At 32.3% G+C, this 13,580-nt stretch overlaps 1 protein-coding gene across 9 annotated transcripts in view; it reads left to right on the forward strand.

Moving 5' to 3' along the window:
* CLOCK (clock circadian regulator) overlaps positions 1 to 13,580 on the forward strand; it is a 125,422-nt gene that overhangs the window by 84,587 nt on the left and 27,255 nt on the right. For all 9 annotated transcript variants that reach the window (XM_074229402.1, XM_074229403.1, XM_074229401.1 and 6 more), the window contains 8 exons: positions 1,523 to 1,641; positions 3,669 to 3,751; positions 3,908 to 4,014; positions 5,145 to 5,292; positions 5,775 to 5,850; positions 9,274 to 9,415; positions 10,339 to 10,439; positions 10,773 to 10,862. In XM_074229402.1, coding sequence (XP_074085503.1) covers positions 1,523 to 1,641; positions 3,669 to 3,751; positions 3,908 to 4,014; positions 5,145 to 5,292; positions 5,775 to 5,850; positions 9,274 to 9,415; positions 10,339 to 10,439; positions 10,773 to 10,862 — 866 coding nt within the window. The remainder of the gene's footprint in view (positions 1 to 1,522; positions 1,642 to 3,668; positions 3,752 to 3,907; positions 4,015 to 5,144; positions 5,293 to 5,774; positions 5,851 to 9,273; positions 9,416 to 10,338; positions 10,440 to 10,772; positions 10,863 to 13,580) is intronic.

The raw sequence follows: 13,580 nt of genomic DNA on the forward strand, positions 1-13,580 counted from the left end.
CAACCCCTGATATCCTTTTGATGCTAGAGGAAGGGGGTATTCATATTCCTTATTAAGGTTTACTGCTGTTCTGTTCTTAGTCCTATTCTCTTTATCCCCTGCAGGACCACCTTGTTCTAGGTATTATTCCCTTCATTTCAGGTATCTTTATCTTTCCCTTTGCACTGACTTTTTTCATTTCCCTATTAGTATGTTCATTTTTCTCAAAATTCTCTAAACCCTTCTCTTAACCTTTATCTGCCATCCAGCTAAACTCTCATCTTTCTCCTCTCCACTACCAAACTTCAGAAAATTTTTATCTATATTTCTACTTCTCACAACCCCAGTCTCTCCTCTGGCCCACATTTGAGTTCCAAATTTTTCTCTTCTCCTCCTAAAATGAAAATTATTTAACCTCTCTGGGCTTCATCTCATCTGAAAAATAACATGACTTCCAAGATCCCTATTAGCTTTAATTCTGTGATCCTGTTATCCTCATCCACTTACATTCTGGCTTACAAATTGAAACTTTGCCTCACCACAGATATTCTCTTGAAACTGCTTTCTTACAAGTCAGCAGTGACCTGGTTGTTAGCCAGTCTAAAAGCCTTTTTTCCTTCCTCATCATCCTTCATTTCTGCAGCATTTCTTACTGTTGACCATCACTTTCTTCTGGATTTTCTCTTCTCCCATTGAGTCAGATATAGCATATTCTCCTGACTTTATTTCTTAACCACCCTTTTTCTTTTTTCTGTCATTTTCTTGACAGTTTCATAGATTCTTACAGATTGAGCTATCAGCTTCTTTCAAAAGATTTCTCAACCTTTTCCCCCTGCTAAACTGCATCTCTGTTGACTTAAAACATATATCTTTTTCAGTGTGCCAGCAGTATTGTAATCAATCAAAATATTTATTTTCCCCCCTCAACCTGCTTCTCCTTATGAATTTATTATTTCTTACAGTGACATCAAACTCCAGTTTTTTGAAACTTGTATGTCTCAGTCCACTCTAGTATTGAGGACGTTATTATCTGTCTCAACGCTTCCCCCACCAGTATGTTCCTTATTCAACCTCTTCTTCCTATGACTTCTGGACTTATCTTTCTTACTGTTAGAGCATTCTGGTTCAGAAATTTTTGTTGTCTCCCTTTTGCTTACAAAATAAAGTTTATCCTCTTTTGCCAACCATTCAAGGCCCTCCACAAGGAGGTATCACCCTCACCTCCAGTGTTCCAGATAAATTGGATGCTTATGCCCCACCCCAACATTCCTCCCATCTTTGTTGCTTCGTTTAAGCTAAACCACGTACCATTCTAATGTAATTGTTACGAATTCTAGTTATTTGTATATTTATTATTCCAGAAATAAGCTGTAGGTTTTATGAGGAGAGGATCTATACTTTTTACCTCCTTTATCACCTACCACTGTGCTCATCTCATGGCAGGTGGCTAATACATTCTTAATTGAATGACATTGACAAAGAGAATTGAAATTTAAAATACATGAAATAACTGCTGATATTTTTTTCTTTGTCATTCATTCAGTATCCAGTTCTTCACACAATGGTTTTGAAGGAACCATACAACGATCCCATAGGCCTTCATATGAAGACAGAATTTGTTTTGTAGCTACTGTTAGGTTAGCTACACCACAATTCATTAAGGTATGTTTAGAACTTTGCTACTGACATAGGATATGATTTCAGCCTATCATTTGAACTATGTGCATTATTTCCTGTTTTTAGAATAATAAAAACTGACTGAAATACACTGAAGTGGAAATCATGAATTGTTGAGTATATCCAATCATAGCATTTCCTAGGTAGTTAGTTGTTTGAACCCTGTCATTATTTAGTTACAATAATTTTTTTCAGTAATGATCATTTGTATTTATGTGGTATTTTATTGTTTATAAACTGTTATTCTTAAAACAGCCTTGTGAAGAAGTTAGTATAAATAAAATCCCATTTCACAACTGAGGAGGCTCAGGATCAGAGGTTAAATGATTTGCCCTTGAGTCCAAGGGCACTGAGCTAACTGACACATGGGTTACTGGGTGGAATTCCATCTCTATTTCTCCTTTTACTGTACCGCAGGTGTTGCTTTAGATTCATTGTGGTGAGTTGTATCAATACTTCAATTGCCTATTGTTGTTTACTAGTTTTTGTGATTTTTTGAATACTGTCATACTTTTAGAACAGTAAGTATAGTTAACTCTTGGGCTTGGTGAGGAGAGTTAGAGTCTAGATAATCTTGAACAGATGATTTTAAAAATATTACTTATACTATGAAATGCCATCAGTAACTTCTTTGCTATAAATTGACCTCATTTTATTAATAAATTGAGCTTGCACATGTGTGTGTGTGTGTGTGTGTGTGTGTGTGTGTGTGTGTGTGTGAAATAAAGCAATTATAGGTGAGAAGAAGATGAACTAGACATAAACTTAAAGGTGAAACTATCACACACCCCGCCACACACACACACACTCCTCTGGTTTAAAGGAAAGTAACATCTATGTGATTGGGGACAAGTCAAATTATAACTTTGTAATCCTCAGTTTTCTCATGTTTAAGATGAAGGGGTTGTTGGGACTAGATGATTTTAAGTTTCTTCTAGACCTAAAATTATATGATCTTCTTGTTTGTCTGAGACAATTCACAATAAAATGTCCAAGTGTTGATTATCAGTAATGTATTCTACCTGTGATTGGTTAAGGGCTCACTGAACGAACAGTCAGTCAGTATGAGTGTTTCTTTTAGAAACTAATAGCTTAATCCACCAATAAAAGAACTTTTTCTTTCCATTTCCTTCCTTCTCACTCTTATAATGGTTATTTCAGCCTTTCAAATCTAGCCCTTATCTTGTTGTATTCCCTCAATGTTATTGTGATAGTAGTTGACCAATACCTGTCAGAGTCACAACTAACCTTGCTTTCATTCCCCTAAAAGCAGTTTGGTATGAGGGAAGAGCCTTCCATTCATTTTCTTTTCATAGGGTTTATCTTGTCCTTATTCTTTTTCCTAATCTAAACCCTATAAATGAATAAAGGACTTTAGTGCTTAGTGATAGATGTTTTAATAGTTTTTCCTACATAGTTCTCATAACCTGTTTCCTTTCTCTATTTGCTATAAAATTGAACTGATCTCTAAATATGTACTTTTCCACATCATAATAAGAGCCCTCCATAGAAGTAACACAGTGCTCAATGTCATCTGTATCCTTTAATTTCTAAGAGATAACACTGGACCTTTCCATCTCCTATCCCTTATTCTCAATATATGCCTTTGATGAGATCTTTTACTCAATATCACATACCCAAGGAAGCACTGGGAATATGTTCTAACTCCCTCAATCTGCCAGGCTTACCTTACCCTAACACTTTTGAAATTTAATTTATCAGGGGGCAGCTAGGTGGCGCAGTAGATAAAACACCAGCCCTGGAGTCAGGAGTACCTGAGTTCAAATCTGGCATCAGACACTTAGTAATTACCTAAATGTGTGGCCTTGGGCAAGCCACTTAACCCCATTTGCCTTGAAAAAAACCTAAAAAAAAATTTTTAATTTCTCATACAATGCCAGTTCTGTTTTTATAAAAATTACCCAATTAAAAGATCATTCTGAATTTAGAAAATTTAGAAAAAATTTCTAGATTATGACCTATTTTATGATTCTTTTAATGCTTTTTTATAGGAAATGTGCACTGTTGAAGAGCCCAACGAAGAGTTCACATCTAGACATAGTTTAGAATGGAAATTTCTCTTCCTAGATCACAGGTAGGACTTATGAAAAAATTTAGGACAATAAACTTATTATATTTTGACTTTGAAATTTTTAATTATTTTTCAAAAGTTACCTACTAAAAGACTTTTACAGACTGTGTAATTTTATCAAAATAAGGTAATACTACTTTTTTCATTTTAATAATCTAGGGCACCTCCCATAATAGGATATTTGCCATTTGAAGTTCTGGGAACATCAGGGTATGATTACTATCATGTAGATGACCTAGAAAATTTGGCAAAATGTCATGAACATTGTAAGTAGATTTAACATTTCACTGCTTTCATAACTGTTTTCTCAACTGTTGAAATACTGTCTTAATAATAGAGGGGAAGAAGAGGTTACTAACACATGACAATTTTTAGTATCTGAATAAAAAGGAATGGTTAATTTCATTGCATATTTGTATTTGCCTTGAGAGTATTAGTAGATAAGGTCCATATCACAAATATTATATAAAAGACAAAGAACCTCTCTAATAGTTTGTAAGTTACACCCTCAGGAAGAAATTAAGAAAATTATTTTAGAAAATGAAATGGTGGGGGTGGCTAGGTGGTACAGTGGATAGAGCACCAGCCCTGGAGTCAGGAGTACCTGAGTTCAAATCTGGCCTCAGACACATAATTACCTAGCTGTGTGGCCTGTCATATACATATTTTGTTTGCTTCTGATTTTTAAAAATAATGTATTATTTTATTTTTTTAAATAATCTCCTGAGATATCAACTGACTTTTATTTTAAAAGTTAAATTTGATGATTATGGCTTTATTTCTCTGTATTAACTGAGTAAGATTCCCTCTAAATAAAGCAGATTAAATAACATTTGCCTATTCCAAAACTCGTAGAAAACTTTGTTTGAGTGAAACAGTTTCAGGTATAAAGAAAATATTGTTTATTATTGAACATCTAGTTTAGGCCATCTGCTTGTCAGAAAGGAACTTATATGACTCTAACTTGCCAGTTCAATTTGATCAGCAGAAATCCAAAATGTGAATGCTTGGTTGATAAAAAAGTCAGTTGTTTTATTAAAAAACAGACAAGACTAGATCTTTCTTGACTGTGTCTGTGTGTATGTGCACGCATGCGCGCATATACATGCATGGGTATGTGTGTGTCTTTGTTATTTTATGTTTATTTAACTTTGAGGTAAATAATTAATAGTAGGTTAGATTAAGTGTTTGGAAGATTTATTCATTGCTTGAGTCACTAAATTACCTCTGGGGAGTGGTTTATTTGTTTTTGACTGAATCACTGTAGGTGGCAATCAGTGGAAATTGAGTCTGCATAGAGCCATTCAGAAAGTATAAGCTTTTGTGCAAAAAACTCTTCCTAGTACTTTACACTATAAATAAAAAAAAATTGTGTTGTATTTTTTGTCTCCTCTAGTAATGCAATATGGGAAAGGCAAGTCCTGTTATTACAGGTTCCTGACAAAAGGGCAACAGTGGATTTGGCTTCAAACTCATTACTATATTACTTATCATCAGTGGAATTCAAGACCAGAGTTTATTGTCTGTACTCACACTGTAGTAAGGTAATAGTTTTTTTAGAGAGTCTTAGATAATAGTTAATAATAAATATAATAATATGGTTAATTAAAATGAAATTAAATGTTTAAGATTTTTAAATCATCAATTTTTAAAATTCACCAGTATAAGGAAGCTTAGAGAAGTAATGAAAAATATCTTAAAACCATAGTCATCATAATTACATTTTACAGCTTACAGCAGAAAGTTCAACCTTAATGTACATACAGTAATCATCTAAATTTACTTTTGTAATTAAAACTGGTGAAGTTTTCAATAAACTTTCTCTTCCATTTCATCAATACTTTGTGTTAGCTAAGAGAAGTACATTTTTGAAAGGGGAGTAAAAATCATAGACATGGTTTTGATATTATGTATTACCTAGAAAAGATTGTAGAACTAGCTCACTGGAGACTATACAAAGACTTAAATGTTTGAAGTAATCAAAACTACAGTATTATATGTTCTAACATTTTTGTCTCCTTTTTAGTTATGCAGAAGTTAGAGCTGAAAGACGACGAGAACTTGGTATTAAGGAATCTCTTCCTGAGATAGCAGCTGATAAAGTATGTTTTTTGACATTTAAATTAAAATTATTTTGCTTTTATGTTCCTCTATTATCCTACTTATAAAGTGAAAATGGTGCAGTGTGAGAAGATTGAAGTGTTTAGATCTTATTCAGAGGAAGAGCTTCAGTACTTAAATTTAGGAATGACAAGAGTTTGTTATCTACTATTATGAGACCCTGGACAAAGTGCTTAGTATAGAGCCTCTCATGGAATTTCCTTCCCTTTTTTTTACCTCTTCTCTTCCTTAAGGACAGGGTGTCCAGAATGTTTGATGAAAATATTTTTTCTTAGAGAAAAAGTTAATTTAAAAGGTTTTTGTTTTTTTTTAATGTGTGAATGTGAGTGCATCTTTCCATGTACTTCTTTCTCAAAGAAGATAGTGACAACATGGAAGTTGTTTCTCCAGATGAGAGGAATATCTAGGATTCCTGAGAAGGATTGCCTTCCTTTGACTGCTTTCTCTCCTTTCCAACTTAATTTTTCATACCTTCTGTATGCTCTTTTGATGCTTCGTATCCCTTTGCAACATTGATACTTAGTAACTTGTATAAATTGACTTTGGACACCTGTAACTCCAGTCTATGGTTTATGATATAATACATATAGAAAACTTCATTTTATTTGTTACTTTTTGTGCTTACTTTATTTGAAATACTATAGAATGCTGAAAAAGAAATTACATTAAAGAGATCTTTCCTTTTAGAGAAAAGAAAACAGATTTTTATAACATACGCAAAGCAAAAAAATTCTATCATGAGTTGCATACAAGTGTTTAAATGTCATTCTGTACTTTAAATTTGTTTCTTCAGATGATAGGATGTTTCATCATATTTCTCTGGAATCTTGGATAGTAGAAGTATTATTGATTGATATAGTATTGATCATAATTCATATAGTTTTCAAAGTTGTTTTATAGTGTTGTTGTTACTGTATAAATTGTTTTCCTTCATTAGTTCTTTGTCATTTCATTCCTCAGTTTATAAAAATCTTCAGAATTGTTCATCTTCTTAATGTTGATGTTTTGCTGATTTTGCTAGCTGAATTCTATTAAGTTCATTTATGCGTTTCCTCTTTGAAACATCTTAGAAATAATCTATGTCCCGATTTCTTTTATAGCACAGTATTTCATTACATTCACAATCCCAACTCAATCAACATTTCTCAATTGATCCCTTAAGTTCCTAGTTTTCTACCACCATAAAAATTACTGTATGTATAGGACTTTTCACCTTTTTTTAAAATCTCTTTTGTATATAGACCTAGCAGAATTATTACTGAATCAAAGGACATAGAATATTTAGTAACTTTTTGTTTGTAATACCAAATTGTTTAATCACAAGTCCCCTCCAATATTTACCATCTTCATTTTTCACCATCTTTGTTAAAAGAGAAAAGGAAACAATAGACTAATATCCCTAACGAATATTGATGGAAAAAATTTAAATACAATATTAGCAAAGAAATTAAAAGAACATATCTCAAAGATCATATACCATGACCAGTTTGAATTTGTAATAGGAATACAGAGTTGTTTTAATATTAGGAAATTATAATTTTAGTGAACTATATTAATAACAAAATTAAAAAGATACGGATTTTATCAATAGATGGAGAAAAGACTTGATAAAAAATATAATTTCCATTTCTGTTAAAACACTAGGGAGATGTAAGAATATATGAATATTTCTTAAAATAATATATAGCATGTATCTAAAAACAGAAATAAACTAGAAGAATTTCCAATAAAAAACAGAAATAAACAAGGATGTCAATTGTTACCTTTTCTATTTGACCTAATCCTTTGAAATGCAGGCTTTAGCAATAGGATAAGAAAATAAAAGTGAGGGGGAAACGTTTATTGGTAAAGAAGAAGCAAAAATTTTCACTTTTTAAAAGTGTTATATTAGGTGTATTTAAGACCCTCATAATTAAATTGTCAGCTAAAAATTAACTGAAACCATGAATGACTTAAGCAGATTTTCAGGATAAAAATAAATTCTTGCAAATCATCAACATGTCTATATAGTGCCAGTAAAATCTAGCCAGAAGGGATAAATTTCATTTAAAATGATTATAGAAATAAAAGAAAATGCAATAACTACAGAATGTATTAAATACTTGGGAGTCTATGTATGAATATAACATGGAAATTATGTAAATATAGCTGCAAATGATGGGTTATAAAGATAGACATAAAGAATTGGGAAATATTCATTGTTCATGAATAAGACAAGCACAGCACAGTATACATAAATTAATTTACTTATTCAGGGTCATGCCAATCAAACTACTGAAGAACTAAATAAAATAACTTAATAACTTAAAGCTTAATTAAAAACTTAATAAAACTTAAATAAAATAAAATTTAAAAATAAATGCATGTGGTGGCAAAAAAGGTAAGAATATCAGGGAAATAATCAGAAGAAGTGAGAATGAAGAGAACCTAGCTGTACCAAATCTGTCTATGCTTTAAAACAAGATTTTCAAAACAATTTAGTATTGGTTAAAAATCAGAGGCTGATCAGTAGAACAGATTGGGTATGTAGCCCACAAAAGCATATATTATCTACGACCATAGTATTTGTAAACACAAAAACTTTGGCTGCTGAGAAAAAGAATCACTGACATAGATTTCTGGAAAAATTAGACAGCAGTATGGCAAAAATTAAATTCAGATCAACATTGCTTCACATTTTAAATCGTGAAAATCCTTACGTGGACTGATGATCTAAATTAGAGATGTAGAAAAAATTATCTTTTAGATTGCTGTAAAAAACAAAAAAAGTTCATTACCAAACAAGGGACAGATAAGATCAGAGAAGATAAATGAGTAATTCTGATTACAGAAGATTTAAAAGTTTCTGTAGAAACAAATTTAATACAACTAAGAATAAAAGAGAAACAATGAACTATGAAATATTTTTGCAATGACGCTCCCTGTTAAAGGTAACATTTCCAGGATATGTAAAGAACTGATCAGATTTATAAGAGCCATTCCCCAATTGATAAATGGTCTGTTCTCAAAGAAAGAAACCCATATATATATATATATATATATATATATATATATATATATTTATATATTTATATATAAATATATATATATGAAAAATTGATCCAAAATATTGCTAATTAGAGAAGTGCAAATGGAAAATGGGTATTTGTCCTCTGTTCAACTACTGACTCTTAGATTCACCTCTCTTTGATGAGTATAATTATATGACATTTGCCTCCTGCTTATATGTGAGCGCTGCTATTTTGACTTCTTTAGAAAAAAGGTATGCTTTGCTGATAAGAGTGAAAAAGTAAAACAGAATTTTAAGCATATATAATATATATATATGTATATCAGAATGAATTTGTCTTTGAAACAAATCATAGTAGGATACTTATTTTGAAAATTATTATATGTCTCTTTAGAGTCAAGACTCTGGATCTGATAATCGTATTAACACTGTTAGTCTCAAAGAAGCATTAGAAAGGTTTGATCACAGCCCAACTCCTTCTGCTTCATCCAGGAGTTCAAGGAAGTCATCCCATACTGCAGTGTCAGATCCTTCCTGTAAGTACTGCAAAAGGAAAGCAGGTCCCCTCTTTAAAGAATGTTAACCTATTTTTTCCTATCTCATTTTTTATAATAGCTTATTTTTAAAACTGTCTTTATTAATTGAATATTTTATTTTATATTATATGAATTTGAAGAGTTAGGTGGAACTTAAATTTATTTTTACTCAAATGTTGCTAATAATTAAAATCATGTTGTTTAGTTAATGTTCTTTTCTTTGAGACCTCATTTGAGGTTCTCGACATAGATAGTGGAGTGGTTTGCCATTTCCTTCCTTTGCAGAGGAAAAAACTGAGGCAGAGTTAAGTGACTTGCCCAGGATCACACAACTAGCAAGTGACTGAGGTCAAATTTAAACTCAGCTTTTCCTGACTCCAGGCCCAGTATCCTATGCACTGAACTACCTAGCTGCCCTAATTAAATTCACAAATGTTTATGTTTCAATATCTTTAAAGGAAAATTTTTACTGTTAAGTAGTAAGAAAATTGCTCTATCTTTTAAAAGAATGCTTCTTATTGTCAACAATTAAATACATTTAAAGTATTTATTTTTTCCAATTACCATTCAAAAAAAAGTTTGCTTTCTTTTTACAAGTAGCAAATGTTTTGTTACATGTTTATTTTTACAGCTTTCTTACCTCTAGGAGCCTTAGAAACTTTATGTACTTTTTGGAATGTACTGACCACAAGAAGACAACTTTATAGGTTTCGTTCAATCTGCAAACATGTTTTTATAATTTCTTATGTTGCTTTAAAAAGAATGGAAATGATAGGGGGAAAGAATTCCATAATAATTATACTTTAAGTATCCAAAAACGAATTTGTATGAAAACTTTTTTCACTGAAAGATAATCTTAAATGAATGTTTCAAAATTTATATACATTCTAATGAAATTTTATTTTTTTGCCTTTTAACACCAGCAACACCAACAAAGATTCCAACAGATAATAGCACTCCTCCCAGACAGCATTTACCTGGACATGAAAAAATAACTCAAAGGAGGTCATCATTTAGTAATCAGGTAAAGACTATAGTGAAAAATTTTCTTATAAATATCAAGCAAATGCATGGTATTCAATTTCATTCTCTACTCTTTCCAAAGAGATAAAGATAGAACTGTTAATATCTATGTTTACCTGGGGATCTAAATGTTTTGTGAGTTTCCATTAAAAAAATACTAAAATTATTTTTAAGTTAAAAACGTAGGTTATCTTATTGCAGTAAAACAGTTTAAAGCTGAGAGTTCTTAAAAATCTAAGTTTAAGTAGTTTTCATTTTAAAGGAATGCTTATTTCAGGTGGAAGTATTTATGTTAAAAAATAATCCCAAACCAATGTTGTTGTTTTTTTTCTAGTCCCTAAATTCTCAATCTGTTGGTCAGTCTTTAGCACAACCAATGATGTCTCAAGCTACAACTTTACAAATTCAACAAGGGATGTCACAGGTAATGAAATTGATTTTTGGCTTTGTTTGGTTATTTTATATGAATTGTGGTCAGGTAATAATTGTATTTTTGAGATTTAAAGTTTATATGCAAAATTGAGATTAACAAAAATAGTTTTTTCTTCTGTATAGTAAAGGGCTGGTAAATAATTTGATTTAGTTTGAAAAGTTACTAAAAATAATGATAGTTTAAAAAATATTACACATAGCCTTAAGCATAGTGACTGTACATTATATAACTGAATGAATGATCACCATTTCTATCCCTGAAATAACATACTGAAGTTCTTAACAGAACTAGTATAATTCACCTTTAATTTCTCAGTAGATAAAGTGCTAGATCTGGAGTCAGAAAGACCTGAGTTCAAATACATTTGGCCTTAGATACTAGCTATGTGATTGTGGGCAAGTCATTTAACTTCTTTCTGCCTTAGTTTCTGAAAAATGGAGATAATAGTTTCACCTGCCTTACATTGTTGTGAGGATAAAATGAAATAATACTAATGTAAAGTGTTTTGCAGCCCTTAAAGGCCATTTATTTCTATTATTATCATCATCATTTTCATTTATTATAATTATTATTATAGTTTTTGGATTATCTAGCTCCTTACTGTTTATCTGCTTTTGTATTAATTCCAGCAGGAAAGACATCTGACATTCAGGCTTCAATATTCTAATGACCAGTTGAACTGGTGATCTTTAATATTTAGAATATAATGATATTGAAGTCAGGATCACTGGTTCTATATATACACTGGTTCTTTGTAAATCCTTAATCTTGCCCAGATTAAAACTGCATGCATCAAAAGTTCTAGCTTCATCTTATATTTGAAGAGCCTTTAATTTTAGGGGGAACTGTACATGATGGAAATGTTGTAGGAATTGTTTTCACTCAAGTATCTTCTCCCTGAACTTTTATTTGATTATGTGATTTGTTTGTGGGGCCTTAGGTTTTTAATTAGAAAACTGATTCCAAGTGAATCTTGCCTTAGAACATATAATTTTTAGACCTAGATTCTTTTTCTAAGTAAGTCATTTAATTTTAAACATACAATCCAACCATTTGATTTTTTTCTCCCAGAATTATATTGGCACAAAAAAAACCCCCAGAATCCTTACTGTTATAAATGGATCATGAATACTTAGTCCAGAGTGATTAAAAAAATTTTTTTTTAATTAAGACAGCTTAATAAATGGCACACCTCTCTCAGGGTGGGAGGGGGTGAGGAATTATGCAGTTTGAAAGGTTTTGATCCTGCCCCTTCTTGCCAATCATTGGCTGGGATTACAATCTAACTGATACATTTGTCCCCATATGTTTCCTCCTCCCTGCTCATTATATTAATGAGCAAGAACAGCTACCTCCTTGACCATGTGCAAAGGATTAGGTTGAAGACCCTATGGTAGTTTAGAACTAGGTGAGGCAGACCTGCTCAGTTTTTGTTCACATTAAGGCTAAATCTTTTATTTTAAAAGTTGGGTTCATTTGAAATGAAAAACTCACCATTCTGACTTGGGGATGTAAGAAAGGCTTAAATTTTAATTCATAGGTTGCACAAAAGATTCACAGATTACTACAAAGTGTTCACAAGTTACTAAAAATTCACAAAAGCTAATAGCCAAGCCATTTAAGAAAGGGGAAAAGAAATTTAATGGCCATGAGATGTGGCTAGGCTTAGATCCACATGGATCCAGCATGGAGGAGAGGGTTGGCCAAGCTCCTTCTGTGCAGGGAGGAGTGGGGCTGGGGTAGGGAGGGAGTCAAGGGGCTGATCCACCTTGGAAGACTAAGAGCCAGAAAGGTAGAGGGGAGGGGGAGGGGAAAGAGCCTATAGTTGTTTTCTATTGTCTTGGTGAATTCACATTTGAGAAGAAGGTTAAACTGAACAGTGCAAAAGGAGTCAGAAAATTAAGCTAGCACAAGTGATAGTTGTGTTTACTATTATAGGAAAGGTTAGAGAAATATTTATGTAATATTTTTCCTTCAACTACTTCTTAGAATCAGCATCCTAGACTTAGTTCACTTAGAGCATGGTTTCTTTCTGGGCTATAGAGCAACTCTTTTGTGGTTTTTTTTTTTTTTTTAGATTTTTGCCAGGCCAATGGGGTTAAGTGACTTGCCCAAGGCCACACAGCTAGGTAATTATTAAGTGTCTGAGGCCAGATTTGAACTCCTGACTCCAGAGCTGGTGCTCTATCCACTGTGCCACCTAGCCACGCCCCTATAGAGCAACTCTTAAGTGAAAAACCTAACACTTTGCCCTACTGCCCTTCTATCCCCTCCTTCTGGTCATTTTAAAAATCTGCAAGTAGTTTTTTATCTAGCCTCTGTGGAATGTGAAAAGAGGAGTGAGTCCAGGATCCTCAATTCAAATCTCACCTCTTGCTCTCATTGCCTGTGTAACAACTTGTCGCAAATTCATCATCTGTAAAATGAAAAAGTTGCACTATATGGGTTTGTTGGTCCTGAGCTTAAGATTTATGATCCTATACTACCAGCAGAACTGAATGCTACTAGTGAGTCTTAGAACACCTTTCCATGTCTATATTGTCTTTCCCTTTATAGAGGCAGTATTGGCTCTTTGGCAGTCCCATTCTAGGCAATACTAATTCCCAGTAGAGACTTGAATTATTCAATTTACACATTAAACTTCTAAAAGGATCTCAAAACAACTACCACCACCTAAAAAACCCTCCAAAACTGGATCCAAAGCATTAT

The sequence above is a fragment of the Macrotis lagotis genome, chromosome 3 (genome assembly GCF_037893015.1).
Source record: "Macrotis lagotis isolate mMagLag1 chromosome 3, bilby.v1.9.chrom.fasta, whole genome shotgun sequence".
Classification (NCBI taxonomy): domain Eukaryota; kingdom Metazoa; phylum Chordata; class Mammalia; order Peramelemorphia; family Peramelidae; genus Macrotis; species Macrotis lagotis.